General features: G+C 45.6%; 1 protein-coding gene across 1 annotated transcript in view; it reads right to left on the bottom strand.

Moving 5' to 3' along the window:
* Window positions 1-582: 582 nt before the first annotated feature.
* LOC143960664 (uncharacterized) overlaps window positions 583-22948 on the bottom strand; it is a 102041-nt gene continuing 79675 nt past the window's right edge. Inside the window, exon 6 of the mRNA XM_077469458.1 lies at window positions 583-875. Coding sequence (XP_077325584.1) covers window positions 862-875 — 14 coding nt within the window. The 3' untranslated portion in view covers window positions 583-861. The remainder of the gene's footprint in view (window positions 876-22948) is intronic.

Below are 22948 nucleotides of genomic sequence, written 5' to 3' on the forward strand. Positions count from 1 at the left end.
TAACCACACCTAATAATTAAGCGTAATTTAAACCATGTCCATTTTCCAACTCCGCGTAGTGCATATTTTTAAAATAGCCACGCCCACAATTTAGCCTTTATGTATACCCTAGCCTCCCTGTATAGGGGTGGGGCTGAAGGGGGGACCAGGGGTGAGGCTGAAGGGGGCCCCGTCAGGTAGGCTGTACGGGGCCCCATGATTTCTATCAGCGGCCCTGCACACTGGGTAAATTATAGTAAACATAACTCCCAAGCCCTCTCCTTAACATTGCATAGCAGAGGAAAAGTTTAGTTTTGGAGTTTTCAGAAAAGAGCAAGTAAATTGTAAGAAGCTATTTTTAAAAATATATTTTTTAAATTATGCTATGTGAATGAGAAATATCAAGTACGTTTTATCCCAATTTGGCTGCAAACGTGGAAATACACATTAATATAACAGTTCTATCTATGATTCCAGACTCTAGAAATACTTCCTTAGGCACCAGCTAAGTGTAGCCCATCTAGTTATTCCCCATTAGAAAAAATCTAGCTTTTTACCACTGGGACAGTCTTTGAAGGCAGTTAACTCCATCAAACTCCAAACTGTTTATTAATGCTTGATTTATTTTAGCAAAATTTGAAAGTAATCTAAGTTGCATTCATTTATCATCAACACATAGGACCTCTCTGTTACATTTTACTCCTCTAGCTATCCAAAATATTCTCGAAGGTACCGTAACAGCAATCTACCAAAGACAGTTTGGGCATTATGCGTTACTTATATGTATTTTCCTTGATTTCATTATGAGGCTGAGGAAATCCAGCAGAATAATTTTTATTCAGTCCTTTTCTTCACTTCCTCCTTTCCCATCTCCTTTTTCTTTCAAATCTTCTTACCTGTTATGAAAAATATATAAATATACAAAATAGGGTTATTACATTTTAGTATAGTCATGGTATTGTGCTACATTTTCATCATTTGTAAATTGGTTGTCATTTTAACCTTAATGCAACCTGGACCTGTCTATGTAGAAAAGCATTAATAATTGTATTAATTTTATGATACTGTTATGAAATTGGATAGGTTGATATGCTACGGTATCTTTCTATTACTGTGCTGCAATTCCATTTAACCAAAATAGGATTTTTATAACAGCTTACCTGTAAAATCCTTTTCTTGGAGTACATCACGGGACACAGAGGCTCATAGTAATTACTAAGTGGGTTATAGCTCACCTTCAGGCGCTGGACACTAGTGTAATCAATTAGACAAGTTTCCTCCCTATATAACCCCTCCCCTACAGGGAGTACCTCAGTTTTTCTAGCAAAGCAATAAGTGTCCCACAAGAGGGGCGGGGGCTCTGTGTCTCGTGAGGTACTCCAAGAAAAGGATTTTACAGGTAAGCTGTTATAAAAATCCTATTTTGTTTATCGTGCATCACGGGACACAGAGGCTCACAGTAATTACTAAGTGGGATGTCCCAAAGCAATGCCTACTGAGGTGAGGGAGACACAAATAAGCTGGATCAAGCACCCTTGTGCGATCAAGCATTTTTAACCATTTAAACCCCGGACCATTTTGCGGGCCAAAGACCAGAGCACTTTTTTGCGATTCTGTACTGCGTCGCTTTAACTGACAATTGCACAGTCGTGCGACGTGGCTCCCAAAAAAAATTGACGTCCTTTTTTTCCCACAAATAGAGCTTTCTTTTGGTGGTATTTGATCATCTCTTTGGTTTTTATTTTTTGCGCTATAAACAAAAAAAGAGCGACAATTTAAAAAAAAAAACACATTCTTTTTTACATTTTGCTATAATAAATATCCCCCCAAAAATATATAAAAAAAAATTTTTTTCCTCAGTTTAGGCCGATACGTATTCTTCTACATATTTTTGGTAAAAAAAATGCAAGAAGCTATTATTGATTGGTTTGCACAAAAGTTATAGTGTTTACAAAATAGGGGATAGTTATATGGCATTTTTATTAATAATTTTTTTTTTTTATTAGTAATGGCGGCGATCAGCGATTTTTATCGTGACTGCGACATTAACGGCGGTCACATCGGACATTTATGACACATTTTTGGGACCATTGTCATTTATACAGAAATCAGTGTTATACGAATGCACTGATTCCTGTGTAAATGACACTGGCAGTGAAGGGGTTAACCACTAGGTGGCAGTGTAGGGGTTAAGTGAGCCCTGGGGAGTGTTTCTAACTGTGGGGAGGGTGTGACTGTGCATGACACATCACTGATCTCTGCTCTGATCACAGGGAGCAGAGATCAGTGACACTGTTACTAGGCAGAAAGGGGAGATGCTCACAATCGTGGGTATCCCCGCGGAGATCGAGTCGGCGGGACCCACGATCAGACTCACGGAGGTCCTGACCGGCGCCCGCTGCCACCGGCGTGCACGCAATGGCACGGCGGCAAATTTAAAGGGACGTACCTGTACGCCCACTTGCCTGTCCATGCCATTCTGCCGACGTATATCGGCATGCCCTGGTCGGCATGTGATTAATGCGATTTTAGGCATTTCTGTGCAAACAAGCACCTTAATGTGACCCAGTGTCCTCATGTGACTATGTAAAAAACAGAAAACACGTATCTTAACATGTTCTGTTACTTGTTTTACCCACATTATGTACATTCCAAACTCCTGTATTTTATGCAAACATGTGGACTAGTAAAGAGGAAATTATCCTCCGCCAACGTGCGTTTCCAAAATCATGTGATTTAACGGTTTGTGTGTTAGCAACAATGTGCACCAGCAACTGTGCATCCCAGCAGTTGTGCATTTGGCTAGCTTGTAAGCAAGCACCTGCATGAGGATCCTGTGGAGGTTTTTTAGCCTGGCGATCAAGCATCTTTATGCGATCAAGCCTTTCTGCGTGACCATGCGACTAGGAGAAAAGAAAAAAAAAACGATGCATGTCTCTACAAACATAAACATGCATCTTTAGGTGACTGTATCTTTAAGCGATCCTGTCACCTTATGCAATCAAGCGTTCTTATGTGATCAAAAAATAAGCATGTTTTGTGTGTGTGTGTGTGTGTTTTTTTTTTAACACAAAACATGTCCAAACCTTGCGTTTCAGCAGCAACTGTGCGATCTAGCACTGTGGGATCCAGCAACTGTGTATTTCAGCATCATTGCATGTTAGAAACTGTACATATCAGCATCTGTGCGTACTAGCAACTGTGCAATTTTAGCAACTGTACATATCAGCATCTGTGCATATCAGCCTCTGTGTGTATTTAGCAACTGTACAATTTTATCAAGTCTGTAAGCAAGCACCTGCTCAACTGCAGTTGGTCCTATACTTATACCTATAGGATACCAAGCACATATGCACTATGCTCAAACCTTTCAAACATGTATTATAACAACATGCATTTCAAAACTGCAAGCACGTATATTATGCTGTTCCTGCCCTCAAGCAGACAATGACACCTTTAAAGTGAATTGCTAATCATCCAGGGCTGTATCTACTATTTACAGCATGTACATGCCCCATGGATAGGCAGAAAATATGCAGCATGTAATCATGACTTGTCTGTACCTGTTTCCAAGCTGGCACTCACGGCCCACTGTTCAAGCCCATCCGACATGGTAATGGCTGCCCTTCTTCTTTCTCCCTACAACAACAATAGGCTAGGAGAAAAGCTGCGCCCTCTAGTGGCTGGGGAAAAAACAGCAGCCTGCCTGAGCCAGAGCGCAAGCATGATAGAACAGCACACTGCTCCCAGTGGCCACTGGGAAACAGACAGTCAGATCACTCTTTTAACCAGTTCCCGACCAGCGCACACCGATGTACGTCGGCAGAATGGCACGGGCAGGCATATTGGCGTACAGGTACGTCCAATCTTTAATGCCGCCCTGCCTGAGTCTGGTCACGGGTCCCGTGGACTCGATCACCGCGGGCATACCCGCGATCGTCTCACGGGGCGGCTGAACGGAGAGATGCCGTTGTAAACAGCATCTCCCCGTTCTGCCTAGCAACAAGTGACGCTGATCTCTGCTCCATGTGATTGGAGTAGAGATCAGTGTTCACTAAATGAATGCTCAGCCCCCAACAGTTAGTAACACACCCCTAGGAACACTTAACCCCTACACTGCCACCCAGTGGTTAACCCCTTCACTGCCAGTGTCATTTACACAGGAATCACTGCATTTGTATAGCAGTGATTGCTGTATAAATGACAATGGTCCCAAAAATGTGTCAAAAATGTCTGATATGTCCACCATAATGTCGCAATCACAATAAAAATCGCTGAAAGCCGCCATTACTAGTAAAAAAAAATTATTAATAAAAATGCCATAAAACGATCCCCTATTTTGTAAACGCTATAACTTTTGCGCAAACCAATCAATAATCGCTTATTACCAAAAATATGTAGAAGAATATGTATCGGCCTAAACTGAGGGAAAAAAAAATTTTTTTATATATATTTTTGGGGATATTTATTATAACAAAAGGTAAAAAATAATGCGTTTTTTTCAAAATTGTCGCTCTATTTTTGTTTATACCGCAAAAAATAAAAACCGCAGGGGTGATCAAATACCACCAAAAGAAAGCTCTATTTGTGGGGAAAAAAGGACATCAATTTTGTTTGGGAGCCACGTCCAATGACCTCGCAATTGTCAGTTAAAGCGACGCAGTGCCGAATCGCTAAAAGTGGTCTAGTCTTTGGCCAGCAAAATGGTCCGGGGCTGAAGTGGTTAATAGAGACACTGCAATCTTCACCCATCACAACGGGTTGCTGTCATGCCAGACCTTCAAGGATGGGGTCCCTTCTGTACGTTGGGTCCACTGCCTTGGGCCCTGTATAGCACCCTGCCAGAGCAAACCTGTGGTATAGCAATGTGACCAAGGTGCTGGATCTCAGGGCCCAGCTCTCCTAGGAGAAACATTACAGGCAAAACTTCATTCTTCGGTATCAAGGCATCGAGTACCATCCACTTTAGCTTTTGTTTTGGCTCTTTGAATGGATCTGATAGTGTAGCTACCCGGACCCTTGTTCAGGCCATCTGGGAGCACTCATTAACCGTGACCAACACCTTAGACATTGGCGAAAAAAACCTAAGGTACTCCCTGTAGGGGAGGCATTATATAGGGAGGAAACTTCCTGTCTAATTGATTACACCAGTGTCCAGCACCTGAAGGTGACATATAACCCACTTAGTAATTACTATGGGCCTTTGTTTCCCGTGATGTACAATAAAGAAATTTTTCATTTTTTGGGGGGGTGGGCGATGGGCGACTTGACTGGTTAAATGCAGGTAATCTAGTTTGCACAGGTTGACCGCCTTTAAAAAATTCACTCTGCCCACTACTGGTTGTATTAAATTCAAATGCTTTTATTCATTATACAAAAGGTATTCATACCCCTTTGAAATTTTCCACATTTTGTCATGTTGCAGCCAAAAACGTAAATGTATTTTATTGTGATTTCAAATAAATATGTGAAAAGTGTGGCCACAGAGGTCTGGATTTTGACTGGGCCATTTTAACACAAGAATACGCTTTGATCTAAAACATTCCATTGTAGCTCTAGCTGTACATTTAGAGTCATTGTCCTGCTGGAAAGGGGAACCTCTGCCCCAGTCTCAAGTCTTTTGCAGACTCTAATGCCGCATACACACGACTGGACTTTCCAGCAGACTTGGTCCGGTGGACCGGAATCCGTCAGACAATTCGATTGTGTGTGGGCTCCAGCAGACTTTTTTTCCCCAAAAGTCAGAACCTAGACCTAGAACTAAAACATGTTTCAAATCTATCCGACGGACTCAAGTCCGACGGACTAAAAATCGGGAAAACTGTTTGTCTGTGTGCTAGTCTGACGGACCAGATACAATGCAAGGGCAGCTATTGGTTACTGGCTATTGAACTTCCTTGTTTAGTCCCGTTTACGTCATCACGTTCAAAATGAACGGACTTTCAAACGGACTTAGTCCGGTCGTGTGTGGCCAAGTCCGTTCATTCAGAAAGTCCATCGGACCTCCGCCGAAAGTCCGTCTGGAAGACCGTCGGACCTAGTCGGTCGAAAAGACCGGTCATGTGTATGCGGCATAACAGGTTTTCTTCTAAGATTGCTCTGTATTTGGCTCTATCCATCTTCCCATCAACTCTGACCAGCTTCACTGGTTCTGCTGAAGAAAAGCATCCCCACAGCATGATGCTGCCACCACCACATTTCACGTTTGATATGGTGTGTTCAGGGTGATGTGCAGTGTTCGTTTTCCGTCAAACATAGCATTTTGCTTTTAGACCAAAAAGTCAAGTTTTGGTCTCCTCTGACCAGAGCACCTTCTTCCACATGTTTGCTGTGTCCCCCACATGGCTTCTCATGAACTGCAAATAGAAATGCTTATGGCTTTCTTCATGCCACTCCCCATTTAAGTCTATGGGACTCAAACGTTCGAAATCAAAAGTGCTAATGTTAAAGGCTAATGTGCAAGTTAGTGTCCTAAAAAGGGTTTGGGGACCCGGCTCTTGCCCCAGGGGACATGTATCAATGCAAAAAAAAGGTTTAAAAATGGCAATTTTTTACTGATTTTAATGATGCTTAAAGTGAAATATTCCTTTAAATATCGTGCCTGGGGGGCGCCCATAGTATGCCTGTGAAGTGGCAAGTGTTTCCCGTGTTTAGAACAGTCCCTGCAAATGACATTACTAATGGAAAAAAAGTAAATTAAAACTGCTTGAGGTTTTAATGTAATGCCTGGTTCCGGCAATATGGATGAAAATCATCGAGAAAAATGGCATGGGTAGCCCCCCCTGCCCATTACTAGCCCCTTTGGGTCTTGTACGCATATTAAGGGGAACCCTGTACCTATATTAAAAAAAGGAAATGCGTGTGGCCCCCAGGCCCTATATACTCAGAACAGCAGTATACAGGCGGTGCAAACAAGACAGGGACTGTGTAGGTTTGTTGTGTTAAGTTGAATCTGTTTGTAATTTTCAACTGGTACATTTTTAAAGTGTAGCTCCAGTCAAAAAAACAATTTTTAAGCTTTTTGGAAAACATGGGGAAGGGTTATCACCCCTGTATAATTTGTTTTGTCGTCCATCTTTTTTCATCTCACTTGCTGTTGTCTCCTTCTGTTTGCAATTAGGAGATGTTTGTAAATTGGATGTTTGAAAGTAGGGGCCTGCCCTATATGCTCTGCAGAAATGGCGGAACAAGGTGTTGGTTTTGCCACAACATTGTAAGCCCTCAAAGTGACTCTTGGTGGGCGCTGGAGCGCCCTGCTGTGAACGATTATATCAAGAATTGTAATTACATGCCATTGTTGAACAGTGGTAGAAAAATTGACCTTTGGTGGTTGTGGTGCTGGTGCCACAAAACTATAAGTCCTCACCGTTACTCTGGGTGGGCACAGGAAGGGGCCCTCCTGTGAAATATTATATCAAGAATTGTAATTACATGTCCCTGTTAAACAGGGGCAGAAAAATTTGGCCTTAGGCACTGCTGCTGGTGCCACCACACTGCAACCTCTCCCATATACTCTAGTTTTATTGCAGGAATTAGCCCTGCTGCAAAGCATTGCATCAAAAATTGTACTTAAATGCCCCTGTTAAACAGGGGCAGAAAAATTGGGCCTTAGGCACTGGTGCTGGTGCCACCACACTGCAACCTCTGCCATATACTCTAGTTTTATTGCAGGAATTAGCCCTGCTGCAAAGCATTGCATCAAAAATTGTAATTAAACGCCCCTGTTAAACAGGGGCAGAAAAATTGGGCCTTAGGCACTGGTGCCACCACACTGCAACCTCTCCCATATACTCTACTTTTATTGCAGGAATTAGCCCTGCTGCAAAGCATTGCATCAAAAATTGTACTTAAACGCCCCTGTTAAACAGGGGCAGAAAAATTGGGCCTTAGGCACTGGTGCTGGTGCCACCACACTGCAACCTCTGCCAAATACTCTAGTTTTATTGCAGGAATTAGCCCTGCTGCAAAGCATTGCATCAAAAATTGTAATTAAACGCCCCTGTTAAACAGGGGCAGAAAAATTGGGCCTTAGGCACTGGTGCTGGTGCCACCACACTGCAACCTCTCCCATATACTCTTGTTTGATTGCAGGAATTAGCCCTGCTGCAAAGCATTGCATCAAAAATTGTACTTAAACGCCCCTGTTAAACAGGGGCAGAAAAATTGGGCTGATGGCATCAACCAGAACCAGAAATGTTCTTCCAACATATCAGCGGAGGAGGAAGAGGATAGACAATCAACATACCAGGACAGTCACTCAGCATTAGCATAGGCAGTCTTGAAGGGATGTGATATTTCAAAAAAAATTATTCTGTTACATCAGCTTCAGGTGCTTGGTAGCTGTGGGTGATCCAAGACTGATTCATCTTGATGAAGGTCAGTCGATCAACTGATTCAGTGGACAGGCGCACCCTGTGATTGGTAACAAAGCCACCAGTAGCACTGAAGGTGCGTTCCGAAAGAACGCTGGATGCAGGACAGGCCAGTAGCTCAATTGCATACTGTGCAAGCTCTGGCCAGTGATCCATCCTCAAGACCCAGTAAGCCAGAGGATTTTCGGTGGGAAAGGTGTCCAAGTCTGACCTTGCCCCTAGGTATTCCTGCACCATGTAAATCAGACGCTGGCGATGGGTGCTGGAACCGATCATACCTTGGGGCTGCGGACTAAAAAATTGTCTGAAAGCATCAGTCAGACGGCCACCTTCTCCACCGCTCCTTCTGACCGATGCCTCAGCAACACGTTGTCCAGGACCAGGAGTTTGTAACCTCCCAGTCTCTGGGAACGCGTTGCACAGACCTTTCTGCAAGGCCTCCCGGAGATGTCTCATCCTCTGCTCCCTCTGTGATGGCAAGATAAGGTCGGCAACCTTACCCTTGTACCGTGGATCAAGGAGAGTGGCCAGCCAGTAATGGTCCCTCTCCTTGATCCGAAGAATACGAGGATCCTTCCACAGGCTTTGCAGGATCAGGGAGGCCATGCAGCGTAGGTTAGCTGAGGCATTCGGTCCGGAGTCCTCTGGGTCACTAAGGACAACATGATCCGCAGCTACCTCCTCCCAGCCACGTACAAGTCCACGTGTTTCCTGGGACTGTAAATCATCCCTACAAGACTGCTGCTGCTGCTGCTGCTGCTGCTGATGCTGAGTGCCAGCCTCCACCTCCATGCTGACACAATCCTCCTCCTCCTCCTCTTCCTCCTCCTCCTCATCCTCTTCCTGTGTGATGAGTGGCACAGCAGGAACACTGTCTGGATAAAGGGGGCTTTGAGAGGCAAGGAAGTCCTCCTCTTCCTGCCTCTGTTCTGCCTCAAGTGCCCTGTCCATTATTCCACGCAGCGTATGCTCCAATAGGTGGACAAGAGGTACAGTGTCACTGATGCATGCACTGTCACTGCTCACCATCCTTGTGGCCTCCTCAAACGGTGACAGGACAGTGCATGCATCCCTGATCATGCCCCACTGGCGTGGTGAGAAAAAACCGAGCTCCCCTGACCCTGTCCTGGTGCCGTAGTCGCACAGGTACTCATTGATGGCCCTCTGCTGCGTGTGCAGCCGCTGCAGCATGGTCAACGTTGAGTTCCATCTGGTGGGCATGTCACATATAAGGCGGTTCTTGGGCAGGTTCAACTCCTTTTGGAGCTCAGCCAGCCGAGCACAGGCATTAAATGATCGGCGGAAATGCACACAGACTTTCCTGGCCTGCTTCAGGACATCCTGTAAGCCCGGGTACCTGCCCAAGAACCGGTGCACCACCAGGTTAAGGACGTGAGCTACACAGGGCACATGGGTCAGTTGTCCCTGTCGGAGGGCGGAGAGGAGGTTGGTGCCATTGTCACAAACCACCATTCCTGGCTTAAGCTGGCATGGCGTCAACCACCTCTCGGCCTGCCCCTGCAGAGCTGACAAAACATCCGCCCCAGTGTGGCTCCTGTCCCCCAAACAAACCAGCGCAAGCACGGCATGGCATAGTTTTGCCTGCGTACTTGCGTAGCCCCTGGAACGCCTACGAAGCACCGCTGGTTCTGCGGACAGAGCACTGGAAGAGGCCATGGAGGAAGAAGAAGAGGAGGGGGTGGAGGAGAGAGGTGTGTCACAACCAATAGTAGCATTTTGGAGGCGTGGTGGCGGAACAACCTCCAACACCACTGCACCTTGTCCTGCATCCTTCCCAGCTGCCAGAAGAGTGACCCAATGGGCCGTGAAAGACAGGTATCGTCCCTGTCCATGCCTGCTGGACCATGAGTCAGCGGTAATATGCACCTTACCGCTGACCGCCCTGTCCAGCGAGGCAAGGACATTGCCTTCCACATGCCGGTAGAGAGCCGGAATCGCCTTCCGTGAGAAAAAGTGGCTTTGGGGACCTGCCACTGAGGAACCGCACATTGTACAAACTCACGGAAGGGGGCCGAGTCTACCAACTGAAAAGGCAGCAGTTGAAGTGCTACAAATTTAGCCAAGCTAGCATTCAACCGCTGGGCATGTGGATGGCTGGAAGTGAACTTCTTTCGCCGGTCCAGCAGCTGGGGCAGGGACATTTGCCTGCTATAATCGGACGTGGGTGTACCGCTAGCAGAGTTCCCGGAAGCACTTGGCTGTGACACACCTAATTCTACACCTTCATTCCTCTCAGAGCAGGTTTCAGAGAGGACTGAAGGTCTAGTGGGGTTGGAGATGCCAGCTGATGAGGAGCAAGGAGAGGTTCGCTTTGTTCTTTGGTGTGGGTCTTTGAGGTACGCTTGCCAGCGAGCTGCATGGCAGGTCAACATATGTCTGGTCAAGCATGTGGTGCCTAAGCGGCTGATGTTTTGGCCATGCGAGATACGCTTGAGACATATGTTGCAAATAGCAGCGGTGCGATCTGATGCACTCGTCTCAAAAAAGGCCCACACCAAAGAACTTTTAGAATAACGCGCAGAGGCAGCGCCCTGCACAGGCGGAGCTCTGCGGTGTGATTCAGTCGGTGTGCTGCCCCTAAGCTGGCCCCCGGAGGGCATCCTGCCTCGTTTGACATGTGCCTCCTCCTCCTCCTCCTCCTCCTCTCTCCTTCCAGGCACCCACGTGGAGTCAGTGCCCTCATCATCCCCTCCCTCTTCATCGCTGTAGCAAACCTGGCAGTATGCTGCAACTTGTGGAACATGACTGCCAGATTGCTGTCCTTCTTGAGCATCCCCTCTCTCTGCGCTCACGCTACTGCCTTCCTCTAGCTGAGTGTCGTCATCAGAGCCTACAAAACACTGGGCATCCTCCTGGAGCATGTACCCAACACTGTGCTCAAAGAGTTCAGGAGACTCCTCAGGAGGACGTGGTGGGTCTAGGGAAGGAGTCACTGATGACATTGAGAGGAGGGAAGACGATGCGTTGGCAGCTGCTTTGCTAGTACCCTGAGACTGGGTGAGAGAGGATGAGGAGGATGAAGAGGGCTTGGTCATCCACTCTACCAAGTCGTTGGCATGTTGCGGCTCAACATGTCCAGCTGCCGAAAAGAAAGACAAGCGTGTCCCATGGTCACGTGCTGATGACAATGCACCGCGTCCACGACCAGCACTGTTGTCTCTAGACACAGAGCCTGCTTGCCCTCTTTTATCGGCTCGCGCCTGTCTGCCTCTCCTTGCTGGCCTTCCAGACATGGTAATGGCCTGAAGGGAGTTGGGTAAAAAAGCAGTTGGGTAGTGTATATTGTGCTAGAGGTACACAACACCCACTAATTCCTGCAGATGCCTTTATTATAGAACACCAGAGATAAAGGGGTATATACAGATGTATACTGTGCTGTGCTGGAGGCACACACAACTTCCAATAACTCCTGAAGATGGCAAGTGGGCTCAAATAGAGAACAGCTATGTAGGTGGATATAGCGGTATGTACTGGGTACAGAGCACGCAGACAGCACGCACTAGCTCCTAACACTACTGACTGCAAGCTCTATTATAAAAGATAGATCACTAGCTATATAGGTGAGGTGAATATAGCGGTGTATACTGCGGTCAGGGCACGCAGACAACAACCACTACACAACAGCAAGATCGAAAATCGGCCGAAAACGATCGGTGTGTACTGTGTTGAAGGTACACAGAACACCCACTGCTTCAAACGCCAACACACTACACAAGGCCGCCGCGCTGGCGGCCTTATATAGTGTGGGGCGTGCACTACACAGCCTGAGCTATGATTGGCCACAGGCATCCTGCCTGTGGCCAATCATGGCTCTCCTCGCTGCTGGCGCTGCGATTGGCCAAGCATGCGGGGTCACAGTGCATGCTTGGCCAATCATGAGCCAGAAATGCACTGCGCCATCGCAGTGCATTGTGGGCCGTGAGCGCCACACGAATTTGGCGCGAACGGACCAAAATGTTCGGACTTCACCGAACGGACGAACAGCCGATGTTCGAGTCGAACGTATGTTCGACCCAAACACGAAGCTCATCCCTAATCTTCACCGTTTCCATATTACCTCCCCAAATAGGATTATCGTATTTTCTGAGATAATTCCATGCTTTTCCTGGCTAGCCTCGCCTCTGAGGAGAGTAATGGAAGAGAGTGAATAGGGCTATGGAGAAATACATGCCCAGCATTGGTGGCTTGTCTTACAGGCATGTGGATTTGGAGGTTGGAATTCCTGGTTTTTGGGGTAGCTTCAGGTGTACACTGTGCAGGTGGCACAATACACCAACTGTAACTGCTGCAGCTGCCTGTGGTATAGGACCAGAACAACACGAGCAATTGGGCTAGCTTCAGGTGCACACTGTGCAGGTGGCACAATACACCAACTGTATCTGCTGCAGCTGCCTGTGGTACAGGAACAGAACAACACCAAAAATTGGGGTAGCTTCAGGTGTACACTGTGCAGGTGGCACAATACACAGACTGTAACTGCTATAGCTGCCTGTGGTATAGGACCAGAACAACACGAGCAATTGGGGTAGCTTCAGGTGTACACTGTGCAGGTGTTTATGCACATTTTACATTATGTTGAACCCTATGTAATGCATGTGTAGCTGGAAAATGCATAAAAGATGCAGCGAGCAAAATTTTTTATAACACACTTATGCCCAAGGGACACCAAAAAACACCCAGATGCAGTGGCAGCTGCTCATTAGGGGCGCAGAGGCGTCACCCCCCTAATCCATGCACCCGGCCCCTAATCCACATGCAGGGTGCCAGACACATGGATTCCGATGGGGTTTTTTGAGGGAACCAGAGGGTCTAATTGGCTTCAAAAAAGGGTGGGCACGGGGTTGTGTGACATTAGCAAATTTATATAATGTGGGGCGGTGGGCAGGAGCAACAGGGGTGATGTCTGTGGTTAGGTCTGTCTGCCACCCCCTGACCGATGGAGCACCAGCTGCCACTCCACTGTCCAGATGCGATAGAGGCCCAAAGTATGTGAAGATGGGGGTCTACAGCTTATATATACTGACCAATTGAAGTTGGAACAGCCCAAAATTCTATTTAAAAAAAATGTATATTATGCAATTACTTGGTGCATCATATACAAGTGTAATTCTCTTACCTTCTGTAAGATACTTACACCAAGAACTTGGCCTGCTGCAGTATCTTTACTACAATGTACAAATGTCATAATACGCTTATTTAAAGTGGTTATTTCAACAGAACAAGCAAGTAATAAAAAGCAAAAACCCCTTTAAAAATAAAACAGTGCAGGTTGGATGGTGCAGATATTATGTAGTGCAAATATATAATATTATAATATTTCAAGCATCACTGCTCTTCCTCAGGCTTATCTGGCTCTGTGTAACATACTAATACAAAGATAGTGCATTTATCCCAACCAAAGGTGTCCCCACAGGTGTGTGACCCAATCATCAAATCAATTACAATATACAGCTAAATTAACCCTATACCACTCAATCTATAGCCAAAACTTCAACATATGCCGTGAATACAATTATAACTAATATATATGTCCAAAATTAGGACAGGGGGTCCTCACCACATGCACAAATCATCGTGTATAATGAGGGACAGGGAACCAAAGCCTCATCTGTAACTCTATTACTAGCATTATAACAAAAGGAACAGAGAGCTCCAATGTCCTTCCTCCAATAGAAAAATATGAACAATTTGTATTTGTACTTCACGATCTTGTTGTAGCATTTCCAAAGGGTTTCTCTTCAGCACATTTCCCCTGTTATCCAATATCATTCTTCTTTACATCGATCTTATTGCAAAGCATGCCTAAAATGCAAGTATTCAAGATCGCGGATCATCGTCATTGAATCTACAGGAAAATAATTATACATATATATATATACCTTAAAAATATATATATACATGTATATGCATGAAAAAATCCCTGTCATCGCATATTTATAAAAATAGGTATAAATCGTAATATCTATTCATCCCATAAGGATGCAGAGATTGTAATTTATTAATCTACCATACCTCCAATTTTTTACGTTTCAAAATTCTGTCACCTCCTCTTCTATCATGGAATACCTCCTCCACTACCATGAAATGTAACTGATTCCTTGTGTCCTTTCTCTACAAAATGTTTGGATACTGGTAAACTTGATTGCAAGTGTCTGATCGTACTACGATGCTGGGCTATTCTATCCTTGATCTTTTGAGTTGTTTCACCAACATATATGAGATTGCAGGTACATGTAAGGATATATACCACATATGAGGACTGGCACGTGTGGAAACCATTAATCATTAATTTTTTTCCACTCGTGGGATGCATAAAATGGTCACCTTTCATTAAGAGATTGCATTGGATGCAATTTAAACAGGGATAACATCCCTTTCTATTTCTCCCAAGGAATGTCATTTTAGTTTCCTGGGTATTAACTAGACATGGGCGCCGTCAATAAATTCGTTTCGTTCTGTTCCGTTCCGTTCTGTTCCAGTTCATGTTAGAATTAATTCGTACTTCGTATTTCGTGTCCGAAATTCTATTTAAATTCGTACGAAATACGAATTGTCGTTAGGTTCGTTAACTTGTACGAACGTTCTTTACGATGAATTTAAAGGAAAAAATATATACCTCAATATGACAATATGTCCAAATTTCGTTACTACGGAAACAACATGTGACTTGGTTGACCAATCAGAGGTTTTCTTCTGCTGCTGAGGCCTACAGGGCAGGCCCGATCATGTGACTTCCCTTTGTGGGTTAGTTAGTGTAGTGGAGCAGATCACACGATTATTTCTCTGTGCATCTGAGTGAATATCTTTGCAATCCATAGCTTTTCATTGTTCATTTTAGTTTATATCAGTTGTAGTTTGCAAGTGTATCATCTCTTAGTGTTTAGTTTCTGGTTTTATTCGTTTTTTGGTTGGTTTTGAAAGATCTTTTTTTTTTTTCATTTCTTGTTTCATTTAGTTAATATTTTGTTATTTTCTGTTGGTATAATATATTTTTTGTACATTTGGTGATTTTGGTGTTCGTTTGCTGCAATCAAAATCATATTTTTTTTTGTCTACATTTTTCTAACTTTTAAAGGAAAAATGAGCAGCAAACAAGGCCAAAAAAGCAGTAAGAGTGCTGCTGGGAGAGGGAGAGCTATGAGCCGTGTACATGAGCAGCAGGTGGGACGTTCTGTCTCTGCGCCCTCTGAGCTCAGCTCACCTCCCATAAAGCTGAGGCGACTGGGAGTGAAGACTGCTGGTGGTAAAGAGCCTGGCAAATAGCAGACATTTGCATGTCGCCAGCTGTTCCAGGATTTACCTCCTAGAACCAACAGCACAATTCATAGCAAAAGTGGCGCTACCACCTCTGCCACTGCTGCTGGTAACATGCTGCCCATTGGTACCTTTTATGGAAGAGGGCAGGCCAAAGGGGTTCCCAGTGCACATACATTTGTGCAGTCAAAGCTGGAGATCCTGGCCATGCAGCAGGAAACATGTCAGGAGGCCGAGGCTCATGATGATGTCACCACCACCATTGCTGCCAGTGCCATCACCATCAGCACTACAGGGAGCTTGACAGTGGTCAGCAAGGAGACAGAGTTTACTGCTTCTAATGATCACTGTTCCCTTGGCAATGTGAAAGAGGTGGAAGCAGGCTTTCCTGACATTGTTGTAGACAAATGTAATTTCCAGCCCTCTACCCATGTTGGCACCACCGACAGCCCAGAAAGTATCTCCCCTCAGTCCCCACTACTTTATTCTCCTGAAAAGACCCCTGCCCAAGTGCTTTCTAAGCCTACAGCATCAGAATGGGCCAATGCAACCATTAGACCTCAATCCATCACAGCACCCAATATACCTGGGATGTTCAGGTCTCTTCCTCCCGCTCCTGCCGAACCTCAGAAAGAGAGCGTGACCACTGCAGTGGAAGGTATTCCATCAGGCAGTGTCAGAGGTGGTGGCTGCCGTTCCAGCATTTGGCAGCATTTTCAAAGAATTGGTGTCGGTCAGAAGGCCAAATGCAATCACTGTGGCAGGGAGGTCAGCCGGGGCCGAGACATAGGGCATCCCAGTAACAGTGGCATGAACCAGCACATGCGTGTGCACCACCATGCAGTGCTGTTAGGGGAGAAAAGTATCATGGCCACTCCTCCAAACACCAAAAGGGGAACCAATAGTGGCACCGCCACAGCCACCATCCCGCATCCAATCCATACCAGCCAGGCCACCCTGGAAGATTTTGGTGGCTTTCAGAGTAAGGGTATGTCTCGGGCGCAGGTGCATAAAATAACACGCCTGATTGGCCAGCTCATTGCAGTTGGAGGAGCACCTTTCAACATGGTGGAAGGTGAGCCCTTCAAGCAATTGATGCAGGCTGTTGCACCACAGTACCGTGTGCCATCACGTAAGACCTTCAGCCAAACTGTGGTGCCAGCCTTATACAGGTCTTGTGTCGGGGTGCTCAAGGAGGAGATTGGAAGGGCAGGTGGACAGGCAGTGCACCTGACCACTGACCTGTGGAGTGCGTGTAGTGCCCAGCATGCCTTCCTGTCCCTGACGGCACATTGGTGGCAGGCCAAGGTGTCCCATGATGTAGTTCAAACATCTGGATCCTCATCAGTAGTTGACAAACATGGGTACCGTTCCTTCCTCCTGCACGCTGAGGTGCTTGATGAAAAGCACACAGCGCAAAACATCCTGCAAGCCCTGCAGAAAATGTTGTTGCAGTGGTTTGGACAGGCAGACAGCAACTACCGGATTGGCTATGTTGTCACTGATGGAGGCAGCAACATGGTCAAGGCTGTAAGGGATGGCAGCTTTGTGGGTGTGCGCTGCTCAGCCCACCTTCTCCACCAGGTGGTAACTGACAGTTTTCGGTTGGTGGAGACCATTTCTGCTGGCGATGGAAGGCTGTCCAAAGTGGTGGACTCTTGTCGGAAGATGGCTGGCCACTTCCATCGGAGTGTGAGGGACAACCATCTCCTCAGGGTGGAACAGAGGAAGGCAGGCCTTCCAGAACACTGTCTAAAACAGGATGTGGGGACTAGGTGGAATTCAACCCTAGCAATGCTGGAACGCATCCTTGAGCAGCAGAAGGCTCTCCATGCCATGGCCTGTGATCATAACATTGGCATAGAGAGACCTTTAGGCAGGGAGGACTGGGTCATAATTGGGCAGATTGTGGCAGTCCTCAAACCTTTCCTCTCTGTCACAGAACACCTAAGCTGCGAGGATGCCAGCATTGGTCATGTGCTCCCACTCTTCAACCACCTTCAGAGCAAATTGGAGCGGTTCAAGTCGGCTGAGGAACCTTTGCCTGGTGGTGGCCCTCAACCTGATGTGTTGGCTCTGCTAAACACATTTCTGATGGAGTTGGGCAGGCGCACGCAGGAGTTGACCGCCTCTTGCCCAGAACTGATGCTGGCTGCCATGTGTGACCCTCGCATCAAGGGCAAAATGGCTGTGCAGTGTAGTGCTCTGATAACATGGCGGGACAGATTAATCGACAGGGTGCGTCAGAGGGAAAGGCAGATGGTAAGTCTGGGAGAAGAGGAAGAGGAGGAAGAAGATATTGAAGGCCCCCTCTCCCATGCATCATCTACATCTAGTGAAGTGAGCAGAGCTCCTGCCAGCGGAGCATCTTCTGTCTTGGCTGAGGCACTTGACACCCTAATAGGAACCTCCAACATAGTGCACCCCAAGAAACCCATATCAGCAAAGGAGGTTGTCATGTCCTATTTGTCAGCCCCACCAGTGCACCCCACCACAGATCCAATGTTTTTTTGGCAGGGGAAGAGCGAGGAGTGGCCCGCCCTCGCAGATATTGCCAAAGAGCTACTGTCCTGCCCTCCGACAAGTGTCCAGAGTGAGCGGGTGTTTTCTGTGACGGGAAACATCCTGTCACCCCAAAGATCCCAGTTGTCCCCCCAGCTAATGGAGCAGTTAGCATTTTTGAAAATCAATTTGCCAAAGCTGGGGTACCCCTCCCTCACTCTGAACATTCCTTGAACTGACTGTCTGCAGCAGAGATGGCCATTTGGTCTTAGTAGTTGGTCCCTGTCCCTCCTCCACACAATCCCTCCCCTCGCTTCTCATCTACCCCTATTTGCTTGTGACATCATCTGGGATGGACGAGAAGAGAGTGCCCTGATGTGCCCTGATGTGCCCCAATGTGCCCTGATGTTCCCCAATGTGTTCCAATGTGCTCCAATATGCCCTGATGTGCCTGATGTGCCCCAATGTGCTCCAATATGCCCTGATGTGCCCCAATGTGCTCCAATATGCCCTGATGTGCCCCGATATGCCCCAATGTGCCCTGATGTGCTCCAATGTGCCCTGATGTGCCCCAATGTGCCCTGATGTTCCCCAATGTGTCCCAATGTGCTCCAATATGCCCTGATGTGCCCCAATGTGCTCCAATATACCCTGATGTGCCCCAATGTGCCCTGATGTGCCCCAATGTGCTCCAATATGCCCTGATGTGCCCCAATGTGCTCCAATATGTCCTGATGTGCCCCAATGTGCCCTGATGTGCTCCAATGTGCCCTGATGTGCCCCCACCATTCTTCTCATTTACACATATGACTGCTAGAACAGATAAAAAGACATTTAGGGAAATTGATCACGCTTGAAGCGAACAGAATCTGGAGCAGTTGCCCATGGCAACCAATCAGCTTCTCTTCAGTTTGTTCCGTTAAGATTTGAAAATACAAGAGAGAAGCGGATTGTCTGCCATGCATCGCTGGTCCAGTTTTTGCCTGATCACCCCACACTGTTTGGGGTCACCGGGGATGTGCGGAGAGCACATGCTTGGTAACACCAAACAATTTCCAGTGACCCCGCATATCCCTGCTGACCCCGTACAGTGCGGGGTATAAAAACAAAAGCAGCTGTGCATGGCAGCCATGTGCTCATTATGAGGGGCTCCCACCATCCCTGTGCTGTGCTGACTTCCTCCTGGGGCTGTACCCCTGCTATGCTCAGTATGTCAGCACAGGAATGGTGGAAACCCCTCATAATAGGCACAGCAGAGGTACAGCCCCAGGAGGAAGTCAGCATAGCACAAGGATGATGGGAGCCCCTCATAATAAGCAAAATGACTGAGTCGTCGATGCGACGACAACTGATCCGAAATTCATAAACAAAAGTTCGTATTGCGTACAAAATTCGGACGCATGGCAATTCGTATTCCGGATCCTTCCGAACGTACGAATTTAGGGAAATTCGTACGAATTTGCGATTCGTACGAAACTAATCGCACATGTCTAGTATTAACCATAACGGACCAGAGATTCCCTCAATGTTCTATTACCCCGATAAGCTCTCAAGGGAATCTGTTGCAAAATATCTATTTGGGGGTAAGATCGCTTGAGAAGGGGCCAATGTTTTTTAACAATATTAAAGATTTTCTCACTATAACTACTAAACTGAAATACAAAAGGTATTCTTGGTCTCTCCTGTTTTTATATTTCCTGGGAACACAGAATGCATCCTCTTGCTGGATTTTATTAAATTCCTGCTGAATCTGGGTATCCTCGCTCTCTGAACTTCTGACACATCTCCCTTAATCTGGTTTTCCTAATGGTCTCATTGCTAACAATCTGTATGACCCTTAATAGTTGATTCCCCATAATGGATTTAAATACGTGTGGTGGATGATAACTATTAAATAGTAGAAGTTGGTTTCTATCAGTGGGTTTAATGTAAAGATCGGAGTTAATCTGACCTTGATCAATTTAAATTCTAGTATCCAGAAATGGAACCGAATCACCACCAATGTGCATTTTAAATTTTATATCTGAGGAAAATCCATTCAACATCTCATCAAACAATTATAAGGATTCAATGTTGCCTCGCCATATCACAAAAATATTGTCTATATAGCGCCACTAGGTGACGCGATATCTCTGAAATAGTTAATTAATGAAAACACATTTCTGCTCAAATTCATTCATGAATGAACATGCGTACAGTGGGGCAACATTGGAGTCCATTGCAACTCCATTTAACTGCACGTGGAACTGTTCTTTAATCACTTGACCACTGGGCACTTAAACCCCCTTCCTAACCAGCTTTTTGGTGCTCTCATATTTTGAATGACAATTACTCAGTCATGCAATGACATTTGTGTCCTTTTTTCACACAAGTAGAGCTTTCTTTTGGTGGATTTTAATCACCGCTGTTTTTATTTTTTGCGCTATAGAAGAAAAAAGACCAAAAATTCTGTTAAAAAAATAATTTTTCTTGGTTTCTGTTATAAAATTTAGCAAATTAGTCATTTTTCATTTATACTGCTACACATCTTTGATAAAAAAAATAAGTAAAAATTTGTGTATGTTATTTGGTCTTTGTGAAAGTTATAGAGTCCACAAGCTATGGTGCCAATATCTGAAAATTGATCACACCTGAAGTACTCATTTCTTGAGACCCTAACATGCCAGAAAAGTACAAATATCCCCCAAATGACCCCTTTTTGGAAAGAAGACATTCCAAGGTATTTAGGAAGATGCATGCTGAGGTTTTTGAAGTTGTCATTTTTTCCCACAATTCTTTGCAAATTCAAGATTTTTTTTTCACAAAATTGTCATCTTAGCAAGTTATTTCTCACACACAGCATATGCATACCACAAATTACACCCCAAAACACATTCCGCTATTACTCCCGAGTATGGCAATACCACACGTGTGAGACTTTTATACAGTGTGGCCACATACAGAGGCCCAACATGCAGGGAGCACCTGCAGGTGTTCTGAAGCACCCAGGACAATTCTGACATTTCTCTCCTACATATAAAAATCATCATTTATTTTCTAGAAAATTACATATAACATAATACACAAAACATTATATATATTTTTTTAGCAACGACCCTAGAGAATACAATGGCAGTTGTTACAACTTTTTATCTCGCACGGTATTTGCACAGCAATTTTTCGAACGCAAGTTAGCCCAATGTTTTTGCATAATGTGAAAGATGAAATTACGCCAAGTAAATAGATACCTAAAATGTCACTCTTCAAAATTGCACACACTCGTGGAATGGCACCAAACTTCGCTACTTAAAAATACCCATAGGTCTAGGGCCAAAATTATTGCTCTCACTCTAATGTTCACAGCGATACCTCACATGTGTGGTTTGAACACCGTTTTCATGAGGGTGGGACTTAAGTATGCGTTCGCTTCTGCATGCGAGCACATGGGGACAGGGGCGATTTAAAAAAAAAAATGTATTGTTCAATTTACTTAATTTATTTTAGTTTGACACTTTTTCCCTAAAAATACATTTTTTTTATCACTTTTTTTCCTATTACAAGGAATGTAAACATTCCTTCTAACAGGAATATGGCATGACAGGTCCACTTTACAGTGAGATATGGGGTCAATAAGACTCCACATCTCACCTCTAGGCTGGGAAGCCTGAAAAAAAAAATGATCCTGGCTTTGATTGTATTGGCGAGTCAGTAGAAGCACCGGAGGGCAGCGGGAGGGGGGACATCTCCTCTCGCCTCCCGTAAAAATGATCAAGAACAGGAACAGCCACTATGATCATTCTTATGGTGTAAGGAATCGCCGGCTGAAAAAGCTGATATCTGAATGATGCCTGTAGCTGCAGGCATCATTCAGATATCCCCTTACAAAGTCAAGAACATCATATGGAAGTGGTTAAAATGCATTTTTTTTAATAAAAAGTTGTCCATTTATACAATATTTCTAACATATAGCTTGTACATACCAAAAATGACATCCGAAAATAGATTCTCCTACTCCTACTCCTGAGTACGGCAATGCCACATGTGTGAGACTTCCACAGCCTGGCCACTTACAGAGGCCGAGTACAGCTGAGTATGGCTGGGTACGGCCGAGCATGACTGGGTATGGCTGGGTATTGCAGAGTATTAACGAGTATTGCAGAGTATGGCTGGGTATCACCGAGTATTGCAGAGTATGGCTGGGTATCACCGAGTATTGCAGAGTATGGCTGGGTATGACCGAGTATTGCAGAGTATGGCTGGGTATGGCTGGGTATGGCAGAGTATGGCTGGGTATTGCAGGGTATGGCTGGGTATTGCAAGGTACTGCAGAGTATGGCAGGGTACTGCAGAGTATGGCAGGGTACTGCAGAGTATGGCAGGGTACTGCAGAGTATGGCAGGGTACTGCAGAGTATGGCAGGGTACTGCAGAGTATGGCAGGGTACTGCAGAGTATGGCAGGGTATTGCAGAGTATGGCAGGGTATTGCAGAGTATGGCAGGGTATTGCAGAGTATTGCAAATATTGCAAGTATGGCTGGGTATTGCAAGGTATTGCAGAGTATTACAGAGTATGGCTGGGTATTGCAGAGTATGGCTGGGTATGTCAGAGTATTGGCAGGGTATTGCAGAGTATTGGCAGGGTATGGCAGAGTATTGCAGAGTATGAAGGGATGGCTAAGCATAGATGGATGGATCCATGGATGTGACTGCAATTTTCAAAGAGCAGCACTGTGGGCACTACAGATCCAGCCCACATCGCTGCTGCCATCCGATCTCTCCCCTCCACTGTACAGATCAGTACACAGAGGGGAGAGAGGAACCGGCGTCATTACAAACTACGT

Source organism: Lithobates pipiens, unplaced genomic scaffold (assembly GCF_037356315.1).
Source record: "Lithobates pipiens isolate NorthernLeopardFrog02 unplaced genomic scaffold, aLitPip1_a1.2 Scaffold_8, whole genome shotgun sequence".
Classification (NCBI taxonomy): Eukaryota; Metazoa; Chordata; class Amphibia; order Anura; family Ranidae; genus Lithobates; species Lithobates pipiens.